This window comes from Dermacentor variabilis, chromosome 2, assembly GCF_050947875.1.
Source record: "Dermacentor variabilis isolate Ectoservices chromosome 2, ASM5094787v1, whole genome shotgun sequence".
NCBI classification, from domain to species: Eukaryota; Metazoa; Arthropoda; class Arachnida; order Ixodida; family Ixodidae; genus Dermacentor; species Dermacentor variabilis.
Window position 1 is genome coordinate 170,695,064 of NC_134569.1, and position 24,874 is coordinate 170,719,937.

Here is a 24,874-nt window from a genome sequence, read left to right on the forward strand (position 1 = left end):
AATATCAAAAATATTTCCCCAGTATACTCCACGAAAGGCAATGTTCAGTATAGCTGGGGCGCTATAACGTAATACTTCCAAATTTTCTATTCCAATTCAGCAATCAGCCCTCAACGATTGGTCAATAACTATTCTGGACCACCCCTACTTAACATGTCTGTTACGCGACGTCACGAAAACCATGATAGTTCCACATCGGATATAACCTGTACACGCTGATTATGCATGATTTGATCGAACAAAAGAAAAACAGTTATTTCTGATTCAACCTCTTTTCGCCATTAGCCCTCCGCTAATGGGCAAAGTTTTCGCGCTGGACCGACTTCACCAGCCAGCCACGCGACGCCACAAAACCGCAAAAGCTTACAGCGCCAAAGTTATGTGTACCCGTTAAAGATGCATTAATATGCCGAACAAAATTGAGCTTTCTTCTTTATAGCCGCAGGCCGCCCCATTCCGAAAAAGAAAGGCGGCTGTCGCCGATCGCTCAGGCATTGGCTACTCGCACCTGCCGGAAGGAATTGGATTATTTACGTATAATAAAACTTTTTGCGCGGCTGCGTAACGTTTTTGAGCACTTTCGGCACGTTTACGACCTCGTGCTGCCAACTCTTCTTTGCTGAGGATTCATTTTAGCGCCATCCTTAAGCTTCCGTTGCATGCCACCGCGATTTTCGACCAGCCACCGCAAGTTAAATAAAGAAAAGCGGACCAATCGCAGACACCGGCGCCAGCCTCTTCATCCGGTTATCGGTTTTCAGTGCACTGGCTCGGCCCCATCAAATCCCTCTCCACTTGAGCATGCTCTCGCCTCGTGTCAGCCAATGAGATAAGACAAGCCGCTCAGAGTAGGCAAAGTTATTCGTTTTTCAAGCGAACAAAAGTGCCCTCTTATGAACGAGGAGAGTGTTTGATTGGTCCGTTCAGACAACCCTGCGGGTGACCGCCCGATCCTTGCGTCGGCGGTTAGTCAAATTTGGCGTCACGAGATTGGCTTGCCGAAAATCGCGGCGGCATGCAACGCAAGCTTAAGAGTGAAGCTAAAACTGATCCTCAGAAAAAAAGAGTTGGCAGAACAACGTCATAAATGTGCCGAAAGTGCTCGAAAATGTTACACGGCCGCGCAAAAAGTTTTATTGTACGCAAATGTATCCATGCTCTCCGGCAGGTGCGAGTGGCCAGTGCTTGACCGATCAGCGGCAGCCATCTTTTATTCCTTTTGGAACGGGGCAATCAGCGGCTATTCAGAATAGAAATTCTGTTTTGTTCGGCATATTAACGCATCTTTAACGCACACACGCCACTTTGACGCGGTAAGTTATTGCGGTTTTGTGACGTCGCGTTAGAGGCAGATGAAGTAGGTGCAGCCCGAAAACATTTGACCAATAGCCGAGGGCTAATGGCGAAAAAGGCGTCGAATCAGAAATAACTATTATTCTTTTGTTCGGTCAAATTATGCATAATTAGTGTTCACGTCGTATCAGATGGGGAGATATCGCGGTTTTCGTGATGTCTCATGGCAGACAGGTGAAGTGGGGGTGGTCCAAAAAAAGTTTTTGACCAATCGCGGAAGGCTCATTGCAGAATTAGAATAGAAAAGTTTCAAATAGTTTTTCGTTATAGCGCCCCTTTTGATTGTGCGAAGCGCTCATCAGTGATGACTATAAAGTCCTAGTAGCCTGAATACTTTCGAAGAGGCTTATTGCAGGTAAGCTACCTCTAGGTGCTCGTTTTTAAACGCAGTGCGGCCTTCATTCTATATAGTATGCAAGACGTCTCTTGAAAAATAATTATATACTAATATTCCTCCTGATGACACGTGTCTGTTCTTCTTTTTCTAAACTAACTTTCCTATCTTTTCATAATTTACCATTTAGTGTTGTCAGGTGCTGTAAGCATTTTAAGCCGAGCCTAAGTCTTTATTTTCCTTATCTTTGCAATATTTGGGATTCTTTCCTGGCGCCTGATCTCATTCTACGCAAAGCATATTAATACTATACTTGAAGTTAATTGGCGACATTGGCTTGGACGCTGGGCCTATACAAACGTATAGGCTATTATTGAGTCTGCGGGACACGCTATTGTAGGCGACACCTCCTTACTGCATAATAAACGCTCTTTCTTTCGGTGGCGACTTCCGGAGAAAAACCACTGCTCCTAAAGTTAAAGACATGTCACTAGATGACATCGAGAGCCGTGGAACTTGCTGCTTTTCCTAGCGCACTTCGAATACTTCGTGAAGAACCGTCTAAAAAATTGGGTGTTTTCTGAGGCTCCAAAGCATCCCTACATTGCTTGCATTCCGGCTTACGCCGTGGACCCTACGAACAATTCTAGAAGTACGATAGCTCCTTCATCACCTCGTCGAGTGAGGACAAGGCGTCACATTTCACTGGCTGCCGAGCCACTGTAGCGTAATGGGCAAAGAACATACCGATGAAGCAGCTCAATCTACTCATGAAGACAGTGTGCTGTAACCCAAACCCGCTATCACGAACAGATGCAGCAACGAAACTTTGAGTGCTCGCAAATGATGCCACACAATCGCTGTGGTACACACATAGCTACCAGCACACACGTCTGCATCGACTGGACCCCTGTTGTCGACTTCGTCGTCCACCTTGACTATTCTGGCCCGCGACAGCAGCACTGCGCCGACTATGTCTTGGCGCGGCTTTTACAAAATAGTTTGCTTTCCGCATCAGAGAGAAGATCGTGTGTGACCACTGCGGCAGTGAGGAAACTATTGAACACTTTCTTTGCCGTTGTCTCCCACACAGCGCACAAAAGCAGTCACTCGCGACCGCGCTGGCCCGTCTTGACCACCAGCCGCTTTCGAAGCAGGCAGTCCTGGAACATCGGCCTTTACGGTCGTCTGACCACAAGTGGGTCAAGGCACTCTTGGAGTTCTTGCGTTCTAGTGGCCTATTAGACAAAGTATAGTTTCACGCACGTTCCCGGACTCCTATTTAATGTGTTGATTATCTTCCTATTTTTTGCATCTTTCATTCCAGCTTACCCTTCACGCAGTACAGGGTAGCAAACCGGAACCTCCTCATGTTAATCTGCTTACTTTTCCCCCTCCGTTTATCTCTATATCTCTCTTTTTTCACATCTAATGTTCTTCAAGTCTACAATTAAGCCGTTTAGAGCTATATGGGTCTCTTCAGTAGTCCTGTTCCTGTCAATATGAAACTGGGGCATGAATATTCTCAATCATTTTCAGTCATTCCTTGTTGGGTGGAGCGTTCTACAAGACTTCTATTGCCGCAGTGACTGCTGAAATTGCATTGGTAGTCGTGATCCCCAATTTAGAATGCGTCCCCCTTGTCTTTTGTGGTCACGTATCACTTTAATAGTATAAAGTCAAGAGTATTCATGTTCTTTATGAACGTAACGCACTCCTGAAGCGCCGTATTTAACTTCTTGGTCAGAACATCAGAGTACGCCCTCATCGACTAGCAAACTCCCTCTCGCACGCTTTTGGAATGAGTTCCGCACTTGAAACTCATTATTTCTACTTACCGCTTTGTAAATGCAGCTTGCCACGGTCAGCATTCAATTCTTGCTTAGTTTCTACGGCAGCGTAGTCGATAGATAGTATCTCACTTGCAGGGTCGTAGATTGATCCGTAGTAAATGCTGGAAAAAAAAAGTGAATGTTTTTTTTTTCATGCAGTCGTGTCGATTACAGAAACATTATTGATGCCTTCGCGGCACCGCCCTGGGTTGTAGTCACTGTCCAAATGACTGCCCTAAAGCAACCATCGCGGCACTGGTGATCCGCGTCAAGACACCAATCGACAGAGAATCATAAGTGTTTCTTTACAAAGCAGCGCATTACACACGAGGGGCCGCGAAAACAGCGGAACGTTACACACGTTCAAATTTTCTACCGTCACATCCAGACAACATTCTTGTGGAGAGACGAAAAAAAGACAGAAGCTTTCGACATACCCTAGCACCCCGTATCACCCCGTGTGCTTCTCGTGCGAAGACCTTCTGAAGAGCGGTGGCACACAAGGCTCGTGTGCTGAAAAAGGCACATCGGCTTGTGTGCCGATTGCAAAGAAATGCCGCTGCACTGCATGTGCAGCGGCATGCAGTTGTGCTTGCAGCTATGCATCCCAGTCGCTGTTTTGAGGGAAGCTGATTGATCAACTCATTGTTCCGCACATTCATGGCAAAGAAAAAGACACTAAGCAGGGAAACTGCCGGGCAAGTCGATAGGCTTACCGTGTCTGCAACGTTACTGCGATTACCACTACGCCAGAGCCACCAAGAGCGTCAAGTCTGTGCAGGAGAGGTCGTCACAGGGTGTCGACGTTCACAATATGGCAAAATATGTTAACATGATGCGCAGTATATCGAGGTGAAACGATGGAAGAAAGTAATTGCGCGACATCAATGCAGATTTACCGTGTGCAGTATGAAGCTATCTATCAGAGTTGTTCTATTTGCAATTGGAGAAGCCGGCATTTCTGTTTTTCTTAGCAAGTAGGGTATATGTTAGGAGTAGGATGCTGAAGGGAGGTACTCCACTGAGAAAGTATGTACGGATTAGGGATACAATGCGGAAGTGCGGATTAGCAAGTCAATTTTGCACGCAGCGTTTTTTTCTTTTTTTTTTACACGAGCCTGTGGTTCGCCTGCGGACCTTCGTACACAGGCGAACGTGTGCATTGTACACAGTGTACGTGTAGAGAGAGAGAGAGAGAAATTTATTTACAGAAAGGCAGAGAGGGCGGCGTGAGCTATAACTTGCTCTGGCCTGCTAACCTGCACTAAGGAAAAGGGACGGGGAAGGACGGGGCTGATGAATTATTATGATGGTATAAGGAAGAGATGCGTGTATACAAATTCAGACAGTTGTAGCATGTCTAAAGCCATGGGTCCAGCCCAGTGGCTTGGAGAAAAGCATATAGTGGCACTTGTTATCAGGGCTACACTGTTTGTATTAGGCCAAGGGCCTAAAAGAAACTCGTCTGATGGCGGCCTCTTATGGATCTTTGCATTGGAAGAGACCAGTTCTGTCGTTCTTGCGCGTACGCGGGGCCCACCCGGAATATATGATCAAGTGTTTCTCGCACCTAACAGTATTCACAGTTTGGGCTAGTATGACCGCCATCTATATCTGTGTACGTGTAAATTCTCGACAAACTGGGTTTTTACAACAGCAACTTCACACTTCTGTCTTGAGTTCTCGCAGACATCCAAGATGTGAAAAGGACTAAATACGAAGTCGTTCTGGTCATGGCGCGGACACAGAATAGCCGTATTTGCCATTTGTATCGTAACTCCATTGTATTTGAACCTCGAGAATAAAAAAAACGGTGATATGCTGCAGCAGCCGTCCCCGTAGTTGTAAACATTCGCTCACCCATTTTTTCCTCCGTAGTTGTTTGTGCGAACCAAATGGTACATGTCTCCATTCTGAAAGAAACCAAGAAGGCTTCAAAAAAGAAGCCACAAGGTGGCATACGATCATCTAGCCTATTGGTCAACATTCTCTACGGACATTCTCTAATGACAACGAATAATAAGCGCACGATTAAGATTAGGTGAGAAGTTGTTGAATAAGAGGGCAGGTATGTGCCATAGAAATAAAAGAGAAGCAGTAAAAAGCACCAGTGGCTCCCCTAAAGAAAGAAGATTGATCCGCTAGGCTACGCGAACACGTTTGAACAGATTTTATGACGTTGTCATAGAGTCACGTTCGTCGCAATTGTCTGCGCCGTCTCTTGTGGGGTCTTCGTAATGTGTGTGCAAAGACACGATTCATACATCTTTTTTTTTTGCAAACGGGGATACAGAGTTTGGTATTTTTGAGCCTAGAAGTCGTCTTTTGCGCAGTAGAAAGTGGGCACTTTTGTGTTCGCTGTTCACCTGTGCCGGCCTGATGCCCACTGTATTATGGGAGGTTTTGTGAAATTTCTGACATCGAAGTACGTATTTCCTCGCCGAGAGGGTAGAAAGGCATGGGAAGCGTGCGGTCTCTGAAACATCGGTAATATAATGCACGATCCGCTTGCAGGTGCTTTTTCGTGGCATTTTCATGTCTATGCCAGACATAAAGTTAGACGTGCATGACCTACGTCAATTTTTCTTACTCCATATTTCGCCCGTTGTTGAGGACACAAACATGAATTTTTGTTACTGAAAAACAATTGCCCCTTCCTTGGGTGCCTTTTTTCTTAGTACACGTACTCTGCACTGAACGACCTCCTCTTATGTGTGGTTGAAACGCGGTAGAGTAAAAAGAAAGACACTTTTAAAAGAATATGTAGGTTTTATTTTAAAATCTTCTTGATGCAACCAACAATTCAATAACCTTCACGGACGACTTGCAGATCTCTCAGTATTACCGTCATATTTGACGATTTTTGCAATATAGAAGCAATCGCCTAGGTGTCAGTGAAGCTTTACGTGCGAAATCTCACATTGGGTAGGAAAACAACGATTGGTACAAAAACTAGAATCTGCAAATAGTCATTACCTCAATGAAGCCGAAATGGTGGTTCTCCTCACAAGCCCCATCAAGGAGGCCACCTAGAAAAAGCCGCAGTTTCAATTTTACTTTTGAAGTCTTCAGGCAGCACCATCGTAATTATGGGAAGGCTGAGAAATTGAACGTTATTAGAGTTGTCCCAGGGACAGACACAATTCGAAAAAATAAAGATACTGAAGGAAATATATTGAAAGACGGGGTTTCATGTCAGTAATGCAAAAACATTCAATTAAGCGAATTTTACAGTAAGCAGTAACGTAGCCTGTACCGCAGTCGTGGCGCTTTGGTGGTAATATTTCTCCAGGTTGATTCTTGCTAATGTGCTCCTTCTTTAGGCATAACTGTAGGCTTTCCCCGTCTAGCCCTAGTACCAACACAAGAAGGCCGCTGTTATTGCCCTTCGTTATTTCTCTACAGTTCCGCACACTTTTACGCCGCCCCGCTCTTGGAACAACGTTGTCCTTCCGTCGCCATGGCCTTTATCTTTTCAACGGTGACCGTGCTACATTTGCACACATCGTTTCTAAAGCGGCACATTTGAAATATATCTTGTGTTATTTTTGTTACTACTTCGGCAAACAGAAGAAGTCGTCGTCCTTCTTTTAATGGCATGCACATGGGGAGACGTTGGCACCAACATGTGGGGCCGGCTGCTTCTTCTCCCGTGAATGACGTTGACATAACGTATTTCCGCATATTATTCTATATAAAATACTAATAGCTAATATCAGCAGAATAAATTAATGTTTCTAAAAGGACACCATAAGTCGACAGTCTTTAAGTTTGCTCATACCAAGTCTCGGAAACACAACAAATGCAGTACACTTAAACAAAATTTCACATGATACAGAAGTGCATGGATTAGAGATACGTACAATACGCCAACATGAAGTGAGTGCTGTTTTCACCGGAGGAACTCACGCGTATTTCTTGCACTCGTATTCCTCCGCAATCTCAGCGATCTTCAAAAATGCTTGAAGAGCAGTCAGCGCAAGTTTTTCGGGTGTACTTGGTAGCCACGGTGCCAGCAGCTTCTCTAGGCTCATTAGCCTGCGATCGAGTCTCATGGCTTTAGAGGCTGGTCGGTTCCTTGCCTTATCAGAACTGTGGCACTATTGAAGTGAATGTACAGTCGACCAAAAAATTTGAGGACCATGGGATATCGGCAAACGATGAGCTTCCGAGTAGCTTGTATCAGTAGTTAGCAAAACTGTTTATCAGAATGTTGATCGCATATACTTGCAGAAGCTGGAAATGCGAATACCAGGCTCGGTCGTGTGGGTGCGGTTATATTAGTCTCAGGCTGCGGATGTGCTTGTATTAAGCCGTGGGATCTTTCTCAGATCCCAAGGTCCGTAATCTTATTTCGTCGTTGGTACATCTTCATCTGCGCTGCCACGTTCACATTCAGGGTTTTGAACGTCACCTACGCGCTATAGAAACGTTTTCTTTTTTGTGTACGCGGCACGCAGTTCTCAGGCGGTGAATAAGTCTTTTGAGACACCTTTTGAGCTCGGTTGGTATATGAAATTCAATGAGGGGATCAGTACTATACAGATTTGAAGCCGTACCCGTTCAATCGAACGACGTTCTTCTGCTTTTGTGGGAAGATGCGTGTCTTAAAATGTAAGGTCTTTCGAATGTAGTTACATGTGTGTGGTAGGTCTCGCATCAAGGACAACATCATAAGGCGATGGCATTTTTTTTTCATTTTCATTTCATTTCAGAAATAAGATTTGGCCAATCTTGTTTTCATAAGACGCAGGGCAATAAAAGATTGCGGGCCATATAAAATCTTTTTTTGCAGAAGAATTTCAAGCAACCGCAACTAATTCATCGTTCTGCAATGTTTCTGCGTCATTATGTATATTTGGGAAAAAAATCCTTTTCTTGCTTTGATCTGCGCGTGAATATTCTTTTGTTGCTGTCAAGTTGCCAAGAGTGCATGCCAAAAGTGCCAGGGCCGAAATTACGGTAGAATGTTGCATGAAGTCATACACGGCTCTCTAACAATGCGAATCAAAGAACTTGCTATATAACATTCTAATGTTATAAATGTTTTTTGCAAGTGCGACGTTGTAACTCGCGCGTAATTTTCAGCGGGACGCACCCACCTTGCTTCCTGATTTTGTATCCCCAAAGGCACAACTCTCTCCGCTCGCCGTCCACTATGATCTCGCCCGACATCATACCAGCTTGATCGTACGAATCCATTTCGTTCGCCATCCTGTGAAAGGGCGAAAAGAAAACGATTGAAGCATATATAACTTTTTTTATTTAAGTCGAATTTTTAATGTCCCTTCCGCTTTGCGCAAACACATTACGCATGCAAGGAAGAGTACCCCAGTAAGCGCCATCTTGAAATGCTCAGCTCAAGCAGCAAGCGCACAGGCTCAGACTCTGTAAACCTATTACGCGACTGTAATCACCCTCTGTGGATTCTTTTTTTTTTTCCAATCTGAAAAATAACTCTCAGCATATTCCGAGCAAGCTTGAGTTATATCAAATGTAGCATTTTTAACGGGAAAGCGGTACCTTCTTTTAACTTTCTTTGAAAAGTTCTCCTTACTGAGAAAATAACGGAGCGTTATGATGTTCGAGGACTACCATGAAGTGGAGCTTTCCTCAAGCATTGCCTTAGACAACGCCCTAGCTTCATCGCGAAGACGTCACAATGAAACAGAGCTCTGCGTAGCGTTTCTGCATTCTTAAGTGAATAAGTACCCCCCACGGTGGCTCAGCGGCTATGGTGTTGAGCTCTAAGCATAATGCCGTTGGATCGAATACCGGAAGCGGCGGCCGCACTTAGACGGCGTGAAATGTGAAAACACCCGTGTACCGTGCATTGGGGCACGTTAAGGAACCCCTGGTTGTCAAAATTAATCCAATATCACCCTACAGCGCGCCTTACAGACCTTTTCGTCGGGCGAGGAGGATAGGGCAGGCGGAGAGCCTTTCCTCCTCTCTGGAGTGGGCAATCCGGCGAGGCGCTGCTTGAAAGTATTGCTGCCGCGTGCTGCGGAATGATTTCGAGATGTTTTAAATTGTATTTTGTGAAATTTACTCCGTGTTCGTTCATATAAGGTCGTTAGGGAAGCCTTTCGGTGCATCGGTCACTACAGTAGGCGGAAAAATGTCTTGGGGGCCCAAAAATGTGACGCGCTTTATCAGTCACGGTGTGTGCACGTCTTGTGAACTATTTTGCGTATGTCGGATTAACTCAACAAAAAAAACGGTGTCCCTGTATTAAAAAATGATAAATCGGCTCACTCTCTGATCGCTTGACGTAAGGAGTAAAACAAAGCATAAGAGTGCATGCTCGTGCACGGCCAACCTATGGCAACCACGAATCATCTAAGCGGCAGGCGCTGCCAAATATTTGTGATCCACCGGCATCGTTGTCGCGCATTTTAAGTCTAGTAGGCTTGAAATTACTATATGTCTACGCTAGCCTTCCTGCATGAGGCCGATGGCGCTGCTCAACACAGCGATCACTGCGGTTGGTGAACCAGCACGATACAAATATAAGCTGTGCGCTTCGGCATTGCCTCTTTGTCCTGTATACAGCTATAATACATGAGAGGGATTGCATAAAAGGAATGCGATGGCTATTTTTGAGGACAAAATTTCCGTAATTCTGTTGTCATCCTGTTTCTCAGAAAAGCACGAGAAAACGGGCTAACACCGCAATACGACCTCGCATAGTCCCGCTGCGCAACGTTTATATATATATATATATATATATATATATATATATATATATATATATGTATTGGTGTGTGTGTGTGTGACCGCTGATGCCGTATACGCTTGGACCATATGGTATATAGAACAAAGATATCTGTAATTCAGCACCTACCACTGCTTAGGACGCTCGCGCGATTCGTAAACAGTCCCTTTGCTGGACAAGCTTAATTCAGACTGTAAGGTATGCTGCTATTACTTGCGAAAACTATTTTATTCACGGGCGCAAACCTCAACCATCGAACGAAGTAGTCATGCAACAGTTTGAAAGCTTGTAACATCACAGCTCCTATCGTAGCAGAATGGTACCCACGCTGTTACGATCGTCGCGTATGTTTCATGGCTCCTAAACCGCAGCTTATAAGTAGAGGATAATGCTGTAATAAGGTCTACATTAGTGAATAGAACATTCAGAAATACACAGTTGATCTCCTAGGCTGATTGTATGCTCAAATATGCGCTCACACATGGCGCGGGGTGTTCCGTCCACCTCAACGCCAGCAGAAACTCCGGCCATGACGCCTTAAACTACTTCAGCACGTCTCACAGAACCGTTTACCACGTACAAGACGCACGTCATACTAAACAGCCCGCACGACCGCGAAAACCAACGCCAGAACCAACCGCCGAGCGTATACCTGCCATGCAAAACACCGCTTTCACCCAAGCCAGTATGCCGCTGCTCATAGGCGGCGCCACTGCGTTCACAATATGGCGGCGCCTACGAAAAAACCATGCATAATCAAATCATGGTTTATGCACGTAAAACACCAGAATTCAATTCAAGTAAACAAGTATGCGAATAGTGCCAATGACGTTTGCTGGAATTCTGAATCGTTACTTGTATCGGCATCCACTGGTTCCACATTAATAACCACATTAAACTTTAAACATAACAGTGTAATGCGCACAGGAACCCATCCAATGAAAAGGAAACGATAAGCCAATTTTTTAAAATTTTAAATGCATTAAAATTTCGCTTTTATCATAATTAGTTTATCTGCAGAACCATCAGGTTGTCTTTATAGTCTTTACTACAGCCAATCATAAGCATTCAAAATTAAACATCCCACGGTTACGAAACCAACGCAGGATATCATTCTATGGCGAGCAACTTGAGATATGTAGTTAGCCATGGAATCAAGATCATCAAGTTCCTTCTAACACATCACAAACGTACACCTGTCGTGGTTCGGATCGTTTGACTGTAACTACGTGGTTGGCTGTGGGCACGGACGAAATTGTTTCTTCCTTTGCGCTCGAACTTGGGACAAAAATTCAGCTAACACATTTCTTATGTCTATAAATTAGTCTGCACGTAAGTTGCTACAACTAATCGAAATTGGACTCAACGACGCCTAAACACGTCAACATTCCCTTTACAGTGGTAGTTTTTCCAGAAACCATTATCTTCTACGAAAAAGTAGGTTCAAGTAAAGATAGGTAAACCTTATAATCTGAAAAATTTCCCAAGTGCGCGTGCTACAAAGCGCCCTTCTCTTCGCTTGCAATGTGCTGTTATGTAATCGGAAGCAGTCTTGTTTGATAAATACGGGCAAGGAACTAATTTACAAATGTGGGTGTTTCAGCACGTCTTCCCAGCCAATCAAGAGAACTGTCATTGGTGGTGTCGAGAATGGTTCCCCCCGTGGCTTGTTAGGACTTCCTTTTTGGAGGTGTCAACCTATACTAAACGGAAACCCATAGCAAACATACATACTTCGTAGGCCATGCTTACCTCTTGACATCACGCAGCATCCGAAGCGTCGATCCTTCAGCGCAACTCTCTGCCAACAACGCTGGTGCCAGCTCGGCTGGCTGCTCCAATGTGTGTGACACGGAGGACCAGCTGAAGGAAAATTTTTAAAAATGATCAAGAAAAAATTAGGCGGTTGTAAACGAATCTATAGGGTACTACTCTTGATGCATAAATGTTCCGATCACATGTTGTATGTTCTGCAAGATATTAAAATTGCGCAGCAGTCGACAAATGAGTCGAAGGCAACATACGCTCGCGGATGAACCTGCGCAGTGTTAAGAATAACGTTAAGTTGAGCAGATAGCTCAACTGCACTCCATACTCGACGTGGCAAACATTACTATTACGGAAAATGAAATTGTACAATCGACTAATTAATAAAAACGTATTTATTACCTCGGTAATTACTAACTTGACGGCACATATTGCAGCTTGCGAATTGCAGCCGGTGAGTTAGCGAAACATATTCACCTGGACCGGTTTCTAAGAATCGTACTGCGTTCGAGACATGCGCCGTGAAACTTGCGGCAAAAGTGAATTAATGTTTCACTTTGTTTTTGACAAACCACCGCTTTACGCGTTAAAGCATAAGAATTACTGAGACGCCCATGCATCTCACCGCACACTTTTGGATTGAGTATCTCGAAACTGGCGTCGTCCTGAAAATTTGCTTCAGCTGCATATGGGTTGCGAACTCACAAGTTCCAATATGTCTTCTGAAATAACAGCGGTAAACCAACTGAATGGAAATGTTTTTATTGAGTTTTGGTCAATTAGTCAATTATGCATTTGCATTTCCCGGGCAAGTAATGTCCGCCTCTTCGTGTAATCCAGCTCAACGACTAGAATTGTGCTATCCGCCACAGGCGATTTTAGAAAATTCTGCGTGTTCTAAAGAAAACACCCGGTATAAGAAAACAAACAATTTTTTCGTGAGCCGATGCAGCATTTTTCATTGTTGAAGTATTCAAGCACACGAAGCCCGTAATATGCAGTTCAATACCTACATGAATCCAAATTTCACGTGAACCTCTGCTTCCGCGGATGTCGCACTTGTGGCTTCAGAGTGCGTCCTGCAGCGGGAGAAAGAACATTGCATTTTAATCACCTGCACAGCCGGCTCGGATAATACGCTTCATCATCCATGTGTAATGAAATCATTTCTGAAGATAACGAAAAGGGTTATTCTTTTTAAAGCGTTGCGAGCATGGACCTACGATAATATATTTTAATGCTGTCTGATTTTCACACAGCGCAGCTTTATCACTGCTTGTTATGCTTATCTTTTGGTCATATATATATATATATATATATATATATATATATATATATATATATATATATATATATTTACCGTAAGACTGATTTCACACAATCCGAACACATACACTTTCTTCCACTCTGACACTTCTAATGCGAACGCTCTACTAAAAATTTCTTTGTAGCCACAACACGGGCCTGTACCACGCTTATGTTGCACTGTTTCTGCTCGAGTCACCAACACACCAGAGCAAACGTGGACTCTTGTGTCTAATATTGTGCCCGATTATGCACATTTTCCAACTATCAATTTCGCCACGCTGCCTGCTGTAGTTACCACAGAGAGGGTTTACTTCCTCTCTTAATCTTTCATACACAGCAGTTGAGCAACGTAATCTTCTTTCATTCATTTATTCATCCTTATTCACCCCCATTCCATACCCCTGTATGCCCTGAGGCATTTACCCTTGCATTAAAAAAAAACATCATGAAATCCGATATTCTCATGAACGGCATTCGTGGTCAGAACTTGATTGTCCCTAAAATATAATGTAATGCGTGCTCGTTAGTATCCTGAGTTCGATAGCTTTTGACATCGCACTGCGATCGTCATTAATAAATATTCGGCGTACCCTCTGTGCCCCCATATACCTAGTCATAATGCACTAAATCCCGTTGGTATTTACTTATTACTCGCCGCGATTGCATAGTGACTTTGGCGCAGTGCTGCTGAGCACGAGGTCGCGGGTTCAAATCCCGGCCGCGGCGGAATGCGGAGACGTCCGTGTACCGTGCAATCAGTTCGTGCACAGTAAAGCGCTCCAGGTGGCCGAAATTATTCTGGAGTCCCCCGCTACTGCTTTCCTCATCATGAGATCGGAGTCTTGGCCCCTAAAACCCCTCAGCCTTGTTTTCTTTATCTATCATTATGTATTTCTTTCTTTATTATTAATACCCTCAAGATCAAATTGCATTACAAAAAGTAGCGGTTGTGCATCATAGTTATTATTGCAATGCAGCTGGGGAAATAATATCGCCAAGAGTATATTCAAATGAGTACCCCTAGCATAAATTAAAATGCGAAGAGACAATGACTGATAAGAAAATGTTATCCGCGTGACAACGTACAAGTGCGACGTCTCATTACTCTGGTAATGCCATAGTTAAAAAGCAGATAAACCCGGAAACGTAACAACGATTTGGACAAGTTTCAGAATTGTTGGTGTTGACATTTATTCGGATAGTAGATGACAAAGAAGGCACAAAAGATGGCCCAGCTTTTCAAACAGAAGATAACCTTCGTGCTTTGGCCTTATTTGACAATGGAGAAAATTTACATTATTACACATAACAGAAAAGGTTTCCTAAACATAAAATATTCTAGACAATGAACTCGTAAGCGCGTCATGGTGTTGGACAATGGCTAGTGACATGCCTACACGATTTCACGCGTTGGGTGAGAAAGGAAGAGAAGAATTCTAGAATAAAGTCGTGCTGCAGCGCGGAACACCATCCTTATTAACCTAATTATTTCGCAATTTCGCAACAATGCAGTCTAAACGTCAAATAATTTCAACATCTAAAAATAATTGATTGATTGATTTATTGATTGATTGATTGAAAATAACGATTGCAAATTTTGCTAATGACGTCACCAGATATCTTCCTTTTTTTGCATGCCGAAGTCCAAAACCTTGTCACAGCCTTTAGGGCTTGTCCCCACATAATAATAGTTGTCTGCCTTGCGAGAATTTTCTTTCTAGCAGCGAAATACTATCGGCCATAGCCCTGGAGGACGACGAAGACGAAGAAAGTCTCGCTCTAGTGACACCAACTATTTCTTTGCTCCCGCGCTCTACTGTTCAACTTTAGTTTTGTTATAGCTCTAAACATACTGGAAACCACCTGCTTCTTGGCCCATGCCCCATAGTGGATATGCGCCTGTGTTTAGAAACGAGGCAAGACAAGACGCCAACTAGTATGCGGACAAGGTTCCGCTCCTTAAGCTTCTCTAATAAATGTGGCCGCGCTCGCCTTCAATGACGGCGTACATATTTTGGGGACGCAGACGACTCGGATTTAACCCCTACAGTCTCTACTTCTATGTCATGAATGCTACGTCACGCTGATCGGCGCAGGTCATTCCTGTCATGAATGTATTGGGAAGCGCAACTTTAAAATAAAAAACCACACACAAGGTGCATGTCGAATATCGTTTGGGGACAAGACAAGCCCCAAAAGGAGAAACTTACTTTAGATCGTGTATATGGGCCCGCCTGTATGCTTAAATTTGTTTTATGCCCCTATTTAGTGCCGTTTAGGACGGGGGGACGGGGTGGGGGGGGAATGGGCATATGTTTATCGCACGACTGTCAAGCACCGAAAAAAAGCACTAGTATAGGTCTTCTGAGTCAAGATGAAATGAACTTTTCTTCTTGAGCCAGACGCAGCAGCTCTGCTCTGCGTCATCATTGATTCAAATGCAACAAATTCAATCGATGCAGGTGCATTGTCATCGCCTACGTACCAGAAAATTGACCCGATATATCGATGAAGTTGAAGTTAAATACATGTGAATGAGACATCGTGTCGCCTTTATTTTGCGTCCCTTCTTTTGTGCACTGATACCGATCCATTCTGCTGGTAGTTGATTATGACAGGGGTTCACCTCCTTTGTATCCAGAGTTCATGCTCAGAGAGCACTGCTCTGTAGATGTCATTTTGGCACATACGCACTTTAGTTTTTATAAAAACGTTAGCCAATAAACGGCCCTCGGGTAACAGAAAGCACCTTTGTAGGTACTTTTGTTTTCGCTACTCGCCTCACACTTAACTTTCGGTGCTCATTTAGAAAGTGAATGCTGTCCTAATATCATCAGAAACTTTCTACCCGGGTTTGCTTAAAGGGACACTAAAGGTTAATATTAAGTCAACGTGGACTGTTGAAATACCATCCCAGAAACCTTGAAACGCTTGTTTCACGAGAAGAAGAGACTTATTTTAAGAGAAAATTCGTTCCGAAGCGTCCGCGTACCTCTAGCGCAGTTCAAATCGCCCGCGCTCCGATCGAGGAGTGGTGACGTCATGGTCTCATAGTGACGTTGTGCCATCGGTGAGTAAAACGGCGCCCGCAGACGGCGCTACGGCTTTTCTGCGCAAAACGCACACGCGCGGCAAGAAACAGAGCGAAGACAGAGCCGACAGAAGCGCGAGAGCAGAACTATGGTGGCTAGAGGATGGGAAAGCGCGCGACGATAACCTCGTTCTTTATTTTATGACGCCAACGTTGACGCTTGTTGCAATGGACGACCCTGACAACGACACATTGGCTCGCGATGCTGGGCTCGACTTCAGCGATTTAAGCACTGATGAACGTGACCTGCTGCTGAGGGCTCGCGCTTCCGGCGTCGTTGCGTACTGCCATGACGGCAACTGTATGTAATGGCTGTACAGAATCGGACATTTGTAGCTGTTCCTTCGTGGAAAACAAATGCCGCACTCACCGAAGAAACCTGCAGTTCTTGCGCTTCGGAGAATGCAGGGAAGACCGACGGGACAGCGCTAAGGGAAAGCGTAGCTTTGAAAGACGCTCCACACGACTTCAGTATGTCGGCGTTAAACTCGTAATCCTCTGGACGAAAGTTCAGCGAGCACGCTATGTGATTTTTCGGCTCTTTGCCAACATGCTGTGGCAGAGGTAGGGCACTTAACCATTTCCGACGGAGATGTTCGCTCGTTGGCACACAGCAATAAGTAACGTTGGATTCGCCGCTGCAACTGTCCTTGGCCAAGTTCCGCGGAACGTTCGCGCATCCCACGACATCACATGGACGTGGCATTCTCGCTGCTTGTTCCAAATGCAAGTTTCACGAGCCAGCAGAACCGGCGCAGCATGACGCGATAACGAAACAGCTGAAACTCCGAAGCGCGCGCGGCGCAGAGTCGAGCGAAAACGAAACCTTTCGACCACCCATACTACTAATGGGTAACGTCAAAATGTCATTTTTTCTTAGAATCGAACAGAAGTGGACTAGTGGCATTTTCTTCCGTCTTATAACCTAATGACAGACCGACAGACAATGAACTTTATTTGATCCTGAGGAGCTTCAGCGGAGGCCCCTATCGGGGACCCGCGGAAGCCGCTGGCCGCGTCCAAGTCGGCGCAGGAATACCGTGATGTTCCGCCCTTTCTCGGGCCCTCTGGATTGCCTCTAGTTGCGTCTGGAGCGATGTGCTCAGGAGTGCCTCTTCCCAGTCGGCTTCGCTGGATAGAGGACCGTTAGGTAACGCGGGGCATTGCCAGAGCATGTGCGCTAAGGAACAATAGATCTCATTACAGTCCGGACAGCTCGAATCGACGTCTGTGTAGATACGGCTGAGAAAGCCCAGCGAGGGGAATGAGCCCGTCTGGAGCATTCTAAGTCAAACTGACTGAGATCTGTATAACTTCGGGTGAGGAAGAGGATAGGCCTTTCTGCTAAGCCGATAGTGAGATGTTATCTCGGGAAAAGTAAGGAGCAGATCGTTCTGCTGGATTTCATCCTGTCCCCATAAGGCTTCCATGCCGCCGCGGCGCGTTAGATCTCACGCACGGTCATGGGCAAGCTCGTTGAGGTTAGGTATGTTCTGATGAACGTCCGCACCCATATGGGCGGGAAACCAAGAGATGAAGTGAGTGCCAGGGTTTGTTCTCTTTTCCGGAATGGAGGCAGCCTCTTGGGCTAGGTTACCCGATTCGAAAGCTTTGATGGCCGCTCGTGAGTATTTTTGATACGAGAAGTTGAGTGCTAGTGACATAAATTATGATGAGGAGTACCTTCGTCATCGGGCTAGTACCGGATGTCGCTGGGGGTTCTGAAATCGTGTCATGCATTTACCTCCATTTCTCGGTTACTAAACATCTATTCGTGATTATGTTGACGCTTTAGATAATCTATAGATTTGCTTTACCACTTTAACTTGGCTACATAGTAATCTTTATTGTCCGTTTAAGCAATTGGCGGGTAGCACACCAGAGCGTTCTCGGGCAGATCTCAGCTTTTTCACGTAACGGCCGATCTTCTCGAACCTGCGACGGCAGCGCCAGTGGCTATGACGTTTCCCTGCTGATCTCGAGGTGGCGGGTTCCATCCCGGCAGCGGTGGCCGCAAGCCAATGAACGTGGAAGGCCAACAAGATAGTGTAACGTGCAGTGGGCACACATTCAAGGACCTCAGGAGCGTGAGTAAGTTGCGTCCACCACACTCCTCCGTGCGGCCACTGTATTTATAGAGTTATGTATGAGGCATGCGGGGTGTCGAAAACAATGCGGAGCGCCCCACTTTAACGCACCCCACGTGATGACATAGTGCTCTTGTCACTCAAGGCACCCAAGAACTTCATTTTTATTTCACCATTATACTTCATTGCTCTTTATATCGCAATCACTAAGTTGCGCTGCTTCGCAAACGGCTCCTTGTTGAGATCTTCGCACCGACCTGCGACTAACCCTATTTCTTTTTTTTTCTGATGAATTATCTCGTTACAAAGCCCATTGTGCCAACGCACTGAGTGAAGTAAAGACCAACCTGAGCAGGCCGTTGAACGCGACGCGCCACCGGCGGTTGGGCGCCAAGCACTGCAGCCTCAGACCGGCGGCCGAGAAGCAGCTTCCGGCGCTGCGGTCGAGCGTCACCTCCGCCGGCAGCGAGTAGCGCCTTCCGTCTCGGGTGTGCAGGGCGAGCCAGAGCTGGGCCACGTGATTGCGGAGGCGAGACACGCTCAGTGCCAGGCGGTCGCCGTCCGTGTTGGCGCCGAAGAAGAGCACCTCGTCGTGGCCCTGCACGAAAGGGCGTCAATTTGGGCACTTGGCCCTTCCTATTCCGCACCCTACTTGGGGCTGGCGTTTCGGAAGCACGTACACGTGCAAATAACGCTTTCAGAAAAAATGGATAGAATAAACAACGCGGGGATCTCTTGCATTGTGGAAATTAGTTTAAGTGAAGCTTAGTGAAGTTTAAGTGAAGTTTAGCGGTTGCTAGGAACGCTGTTCTTGTTTAGCGATAATTTCCATGTGTACAGCACGCGACAAATATGGGCAGATTTCCCATGGAAAACGCTTCACACAACCCAAGTTTGCCAAAGGTTGTTGTGCGATATATATATATATATATATATATTTATATATATATATATATATATATATATATATATATATATGTGTGTGTATATATGTATAGCGTTTCTGAATTTTTTTATGTTTATTAGTCTTATTATTCTTTCTTTAAAGCTGTGGAGCTGAACAAGAAACACTCCACGAAAAAAGGTCTACCACGTTGGCTGTCTTTCATGCTACTGAGGCTGCCCAATTTCTAACTTCCTAATCCTGAAGCTATTGTTATGCCAAAAAAAAAGGTGGGGGTGGGGGGGTGGGGAGCAACATTCGTGCTCTGTCGATAACAATCTTCATTTACAGTATATTGCGTGACTGGTGCCTAAACTTTCATTTGTGTGTTGAACTACGCCTCTTGAGAAGCCCTTCTTAGGCTGGTTTATTGCTAATAATAGCTGCAATATTTTAATGCAGAATTTTGTGGCATATTTTTCTTTTTTTACTCAAAGCTTAATAATCAAGAGCTATAAAATTTCCGTCTCTGCTACGTATTTCCCTCAGCATCCAAGAACTCAGCTTTGAGAAATTTGCGTATATTATCTTGGCAGCACTTAAAATACCGTGTAGCTGTGCGTACTTACGATTATGCAATAACAGTTAAGTGGCTTCTGAAGATTTAAGGCATTGATACAGTCACTTCTAGTAACGTACAACCGCGCTGGGTGATATTTATAGTTAGCATTATTTTCATAATGACAATATGGAACCCCGTTATTTCCATATCTTTCCCCGCCACACAAAACGGTCACAAATATTGAGCATATGTACGCGAACTATATAAACAACTATAAAATTATTCTGCCCATGTATAAGTTTCATGTCAAGAGAGGGGCAAGGGCATCTTTCACCTGCGGTGAATGTGATAAATTTGTACTAAATAGAGAAAGCGAAAAATAGCTTGCAGTTCAGCTAGTTGGTGAAAATTGTTCCTTGGAAGTGACGATTACCGTGTATACACAGAAAGGCGACACAAGACAAGCGCATCGTCTGCTCTTGTTACTCCTTTCTTGGCTTATATTGTGCGTCTGTTTCTGCAATAATTCTATTAAAGGGACGCTAAGTCACACTTGCCTTCTCCAAGTGTTGCCTTTGTTGCGGACATTCCTTCGACCACTCTAATGGTGCACAAGCGGCTCCGCAGTTTACGACGTCATCGTGCTTTCCGGATTCCAAGTAAACGAACCGTCGACCCTTTCTCCGCAGAAGGTACGTGAGGCGCACCACAGCCACCAGGTAGCGGAGTAGATAGGCCAGCCCTGCATGAATACGAATCGGCTGGTGACTGTGCACAAAGTCAGTGCCTAAAATAGTGCTAAAAATGGCCGTCATCCGCGCTCTGTATGACGACGTAATATCAGGTGAACAGTGAGACAACCGCACCAATATTGGAAAAACGAAATACGCAGGCTCTGGCCGTTTTTCGAAGTGAAGTTTACTTCGCAGCAGCCAAAGCGCCTGGCAAAAAAAGAAGAAAAAAAACTCAAAATAATTACACACACACTATCTCTCTATAAAAAAAAGTATTTACATTAGTTAATAGGAAATCTCAAAAACGTGTATCTCGAGCCATAGTCCCTAGTTCATCTTTTTGCCGTCCTATGTTTAAAATACAAGCTTTTTTCCCCGAACCTAAACGTGTTTAGAACCCCCATCTCAAGAAGATTTATTTCAAAAACCAAAAAGAAAGACGTCTGGTTTAGTGGAGGAACGAGCCGCTCGCCTAACACTTCTCAGTTGAACAAAGAAGACAGTAAAGCTACATGAAAGTAGGTCTAAACAAGGTATGACGGTAAAACTATACGTTAAGTACGTTAAGTATCTGAGGTACCGTGCCTCACACGGGCAAGTTTCTGTGAAAGATCACAAGAAGAAAGCTTTGTATCTTCTTTAATTATATACAGACCGTGCCGTTGTACATATACCCATATGAACTATACAAACACGTTAGCAGGTGTCATGAAAAGAAATAGCACATAATCATCTTCCAGTGTGTTCAGGCCACGTCCATATTTTACCGTCACTGTGACCCGGCGTGGTGGCTTAGCGGCTACAGTGTTGCGCTGCTAAACACGAGGTCGCGCGATCAAATCCCGGTGACGATGGCCGAATTTTTATCGGGGCGAAATGCAAAAACGCCCGCGTCCCGGACACTGGTGGTACGTTAAAGATGACCTCGTGGTCAAAATTAATGTGGAGTCCCCACTACGGTGTTCATCATAATCGAATCGTGGTTTTGGCATTGAATTCACCGTCACAGCTGAAAGTGCGCGAGCACAAGTTGTGCATGTGTAAGAACTCTGTTTAACGAATACGCTACCAACAACGGTGTCCATGATGCAATAGATGACGTCGCGCAGCGAACGTTCTTGCTGATAAAATTATCAAGCTTGACCATCGACCAAAGTAATAAAAGAAGAGGCCTTCTCTACCATTAAGGACTACTTTGGCGACACGTAATTGCCAAGGAATCTGCAAAGGCTCAGGAACGCCTTTTCATTCTGCGCTTTGACTTAGTGGCTACACAATTGATTCATAAAATCATCTGGCCAGGAAGCTTTCATTAACGCCTTTACTGGAACTTGTTTCCATTACGAACAACTTAGTCTGCGAACACGTCTAGAGCGACTGAGATGGTCATCAGGGAATGGAAGCGAGGTTAACCAGAACCCACCTGGAAAATAGTCTCTGTACATGAATAGGCTGCATCCGTGTTTTTAAATGTGTTCTTCCCACACTAGCACACTAAATGTATTCTACCCACAATAAATACACCAAGGAAATTGATTCATTTATCACCAATTTTACTTTTTGGCCCTGGACGGGCGCTTACATTGTTCACTTCCACTTCCATTCCACTTCTTTAGCTGCACCAAATTTTTTAAAATTAGAAAAATATAAAGCCCGGTAATTGTATGTTTGCCATTCGATTGTACAGATTCGGGGACTCTAGATGCAGAGCAATTGCAGCACTTACGTGCGTAATTATAGAAGCTACTTAATTATCTTTCTAATTATCAACGCTAAGTGGCTACAGTAAATAAGTACTTTGGGGCCCGCTCTCAATACTACGTATCCCAACGATCAAATTTTGAATAGTGGATTTTATGTGGGAGCTAAGCGAACAATTAGTTCCCCATGGCAGGCTCTTTGTAACCGAAACTGGCTGGAAAAAGAGCGTTTGTGTCGTTGACGTCGCCGCCCCCCTGCCTTTAATCCCGCCTCCGAGGTCACCGCCGGTCCAGCCAACGAGCAGCTTGCGTGATCTCCTTGCTGTCTGCGGCGTAGCTCCAACCTGAGATCCACTATTCAAAATTTGATCGTTGGGATAGGTAGTGTTGAGAATGGGCCCCAAAGTGCTCATTTGCTGTAGCCACCTATTGTTGATAATTAGAACGGTAATTACCGTAACTTCGCTAATTACGCTTGTAATTGCGGAAATCCCTCTGTATCTAGAGACTGCCTATCCGTACACTCGAATGGTAAACATAAACATAACGTTACCGAGATTAGTTTTGTAATTTTAAAAATTCGGGCAGCTAAAAAGAACACCCAGTATGTATGTATCTGAATACACTACACTTGGCCCATTCCAAAATACAGTAACATATATATATATATATATATATATATATATATATATATATATATATATATATATATATATATATATATATATATATATATATATATATATATATATATATATCTGACCGCAAATATAACCACTTAAGAGAGAGAGAAAGGCTGAGAGAGAGAGGGCTGAGAGAGAAAGAGCAAATCAACTTTTACACTGAGCCCTTAATAAAGGTTGGTGCGCGCTGGCACCAGATGGGGTGCAACCTTCTTCTCACGTCCCATGTGCGTCCAGCAGTTCCTGGCCCCTAGCCACCAGCGCGAGCTGGGTCAGTAGGTCGGGGCTGGACAACAAGGTCTCCCATCGCTCGGGGGGGGGGGAGGGGGGGGGGGCTGGGGAGGGGGGGGGATGGTGGGGGGTTCTTTAGCTTAGTGCACTCTGCAAGGATGTGTGCTAGAGTGCCTTTTGGTCGTCTGCAAAACGGGCATGAAGTGTCGTGCTCTGTTGGGAACATCATGTGCAAGAGCACGGGATGTGCTAGCGACCCCGCTTGCGTGCGTCGCACCATCGTTTGCTTCATTCGGCTGAATTGCGGATGCGGACGGGGAAGCCTACATATGCCGCTTCTGTACATTTGGGTGATTTCTTTGTAACTTGTCACGGGTACGATAGCTCTGGCTCGTCCCCGGCCTGAATTGACAGTTCTCGGGCATAGTGGTCGGCGAGTGCGTTGCCTTCCACTTGCGAGTGAGCCGGGACCCACACGAGCTCAACGGCCCGTCCCGGTGATTTGCATTTGGTGAAGATCGCAAGTGCCGCTGGAGAGATATTCCCCTTGCGGTAGCTTGAGTAGGCGGTCTGGGAGTCTGTAAGCACGGTCCTCACTCCCGATTTGCGAGTGCGAGGGCCACGGCCACTTCTTCTGCTTCGGCTGTATTCGTCGTCCGTATCGACGCGCCTGTGACCAGTTTATCGATGGTGGTGACGATAAACTGGTCACAAATACATACTGAAAAAGCTTGCGCGTGGACACGAGGACAAGCCAAAAAAAGGCAAGACAAAGATGACCGCTAACTCTCAATTGAGTTCATTCCAAACGCATACACGAATCAATAAGAAAACGGACACAGAACAAAGCAAGGCTATCATTTTCAACATCACGTGTTACCCCGTGTATCTGATTGAGTTGGCCAAGGACCGGGACTCCTCACCAGAGAAACGAATGGAAGTGTGACTAACACACTTATCTCCGCTGATACGCATTTGGAAGGCTTCCATGAGCTTTCGCATGAGATGATGCCTGTGCCTGAATAGGGTTGTTGTTTTGTCGAAGAACAGTTTGCATTGGATCTTTTTCTTATCGTTCTTGCCCCACGTGGGGCAATGTTTGGGGAGTTTATCAAAGGAATCTCCTCCAAGCAATCTTCGGTGTTCTCCTAGTGTTTCATTACGTACATTGTACATTAATGTACATCATTGTACATCAGCCAAACCGGACGATGCGTTAGTAAAAAATTCGGAGAACACCAAAGATTACTTGGAGAAGATTCCCTTGACAGCCTCCCTAAATGTTGCCGCAAGTGGCAAGTAAGATTAGACAAAGATCCAATGAAAACCGCTCTTGGATAGAACAACAATCCTATTCAGGCACAGGGATCAACTCGTTCGAGAGCTCATGGAAGACTTCCATATGTGTATCAGCGGAGATAAGTTCATCAGTCAGGCTTCTGTCGGCTTCTCTGATAGGGAGTATCAGTACTTGACCAACTCAGACAGGCACGCGAAGTAACACGTGATGTTCAATATGATAGTCGTGTTTTGTTCTGCTTCAGTTTTCCTATTTATTCGTGCATGAGTTTAGAATGAACTTCAATTTTGA

General features: G+C 45.0%; 1 protein-coding gene across 1 annotated transcript in view; it reads right to left on the reverse strand.

Moving 5' to 3' along the window:
- LOC142572935 (rifampicin phosphotransferase-like) overlaps positions 1 to 24,874 on the reverse strand; it is a 139,178-nt gene that overhangs the window by 107,593 nt on the left and 6,711 nt on the right. Inside the window, exons 2-9 of the mRNA XM_075682393.1 lie at positions 20,493 to 20,677; positions 18,838 to 19,088; positions 13,018 to 13,083; positions 11,990 to 12,100; positions 8,622 to 8,734; positions 6,496 to 6,548; positions 5,380 to 5,432; positions 3,526 to 3,641 (exon numbers count right to left, since the gene is read on the reverse strand). Coding sequence (XP_075538508.1) covers positions 3,526 to 3,641; positions 5,380 to 5,432; positions 6,496 to 6,548; positions 8,622 to 8,734; positions 11,990 to 12,100; positions 13,018 to 13,083; positions 18,838 to 19,088; positions 20,493 to 20,677 — 948 coding nt within the window. The remainder of the gene's footprint in view (positions 1 to 3,525; positions 3,642 to 5,379; positions 5,433 to 6,495; positions 6,549 to 8,621; positions 8,735 to 11,989; positions 12,101 to 13,017; positions 13,084 to 18,837; positions 19,089 to 20,492; positions 20,678 to 24,874) is intronic.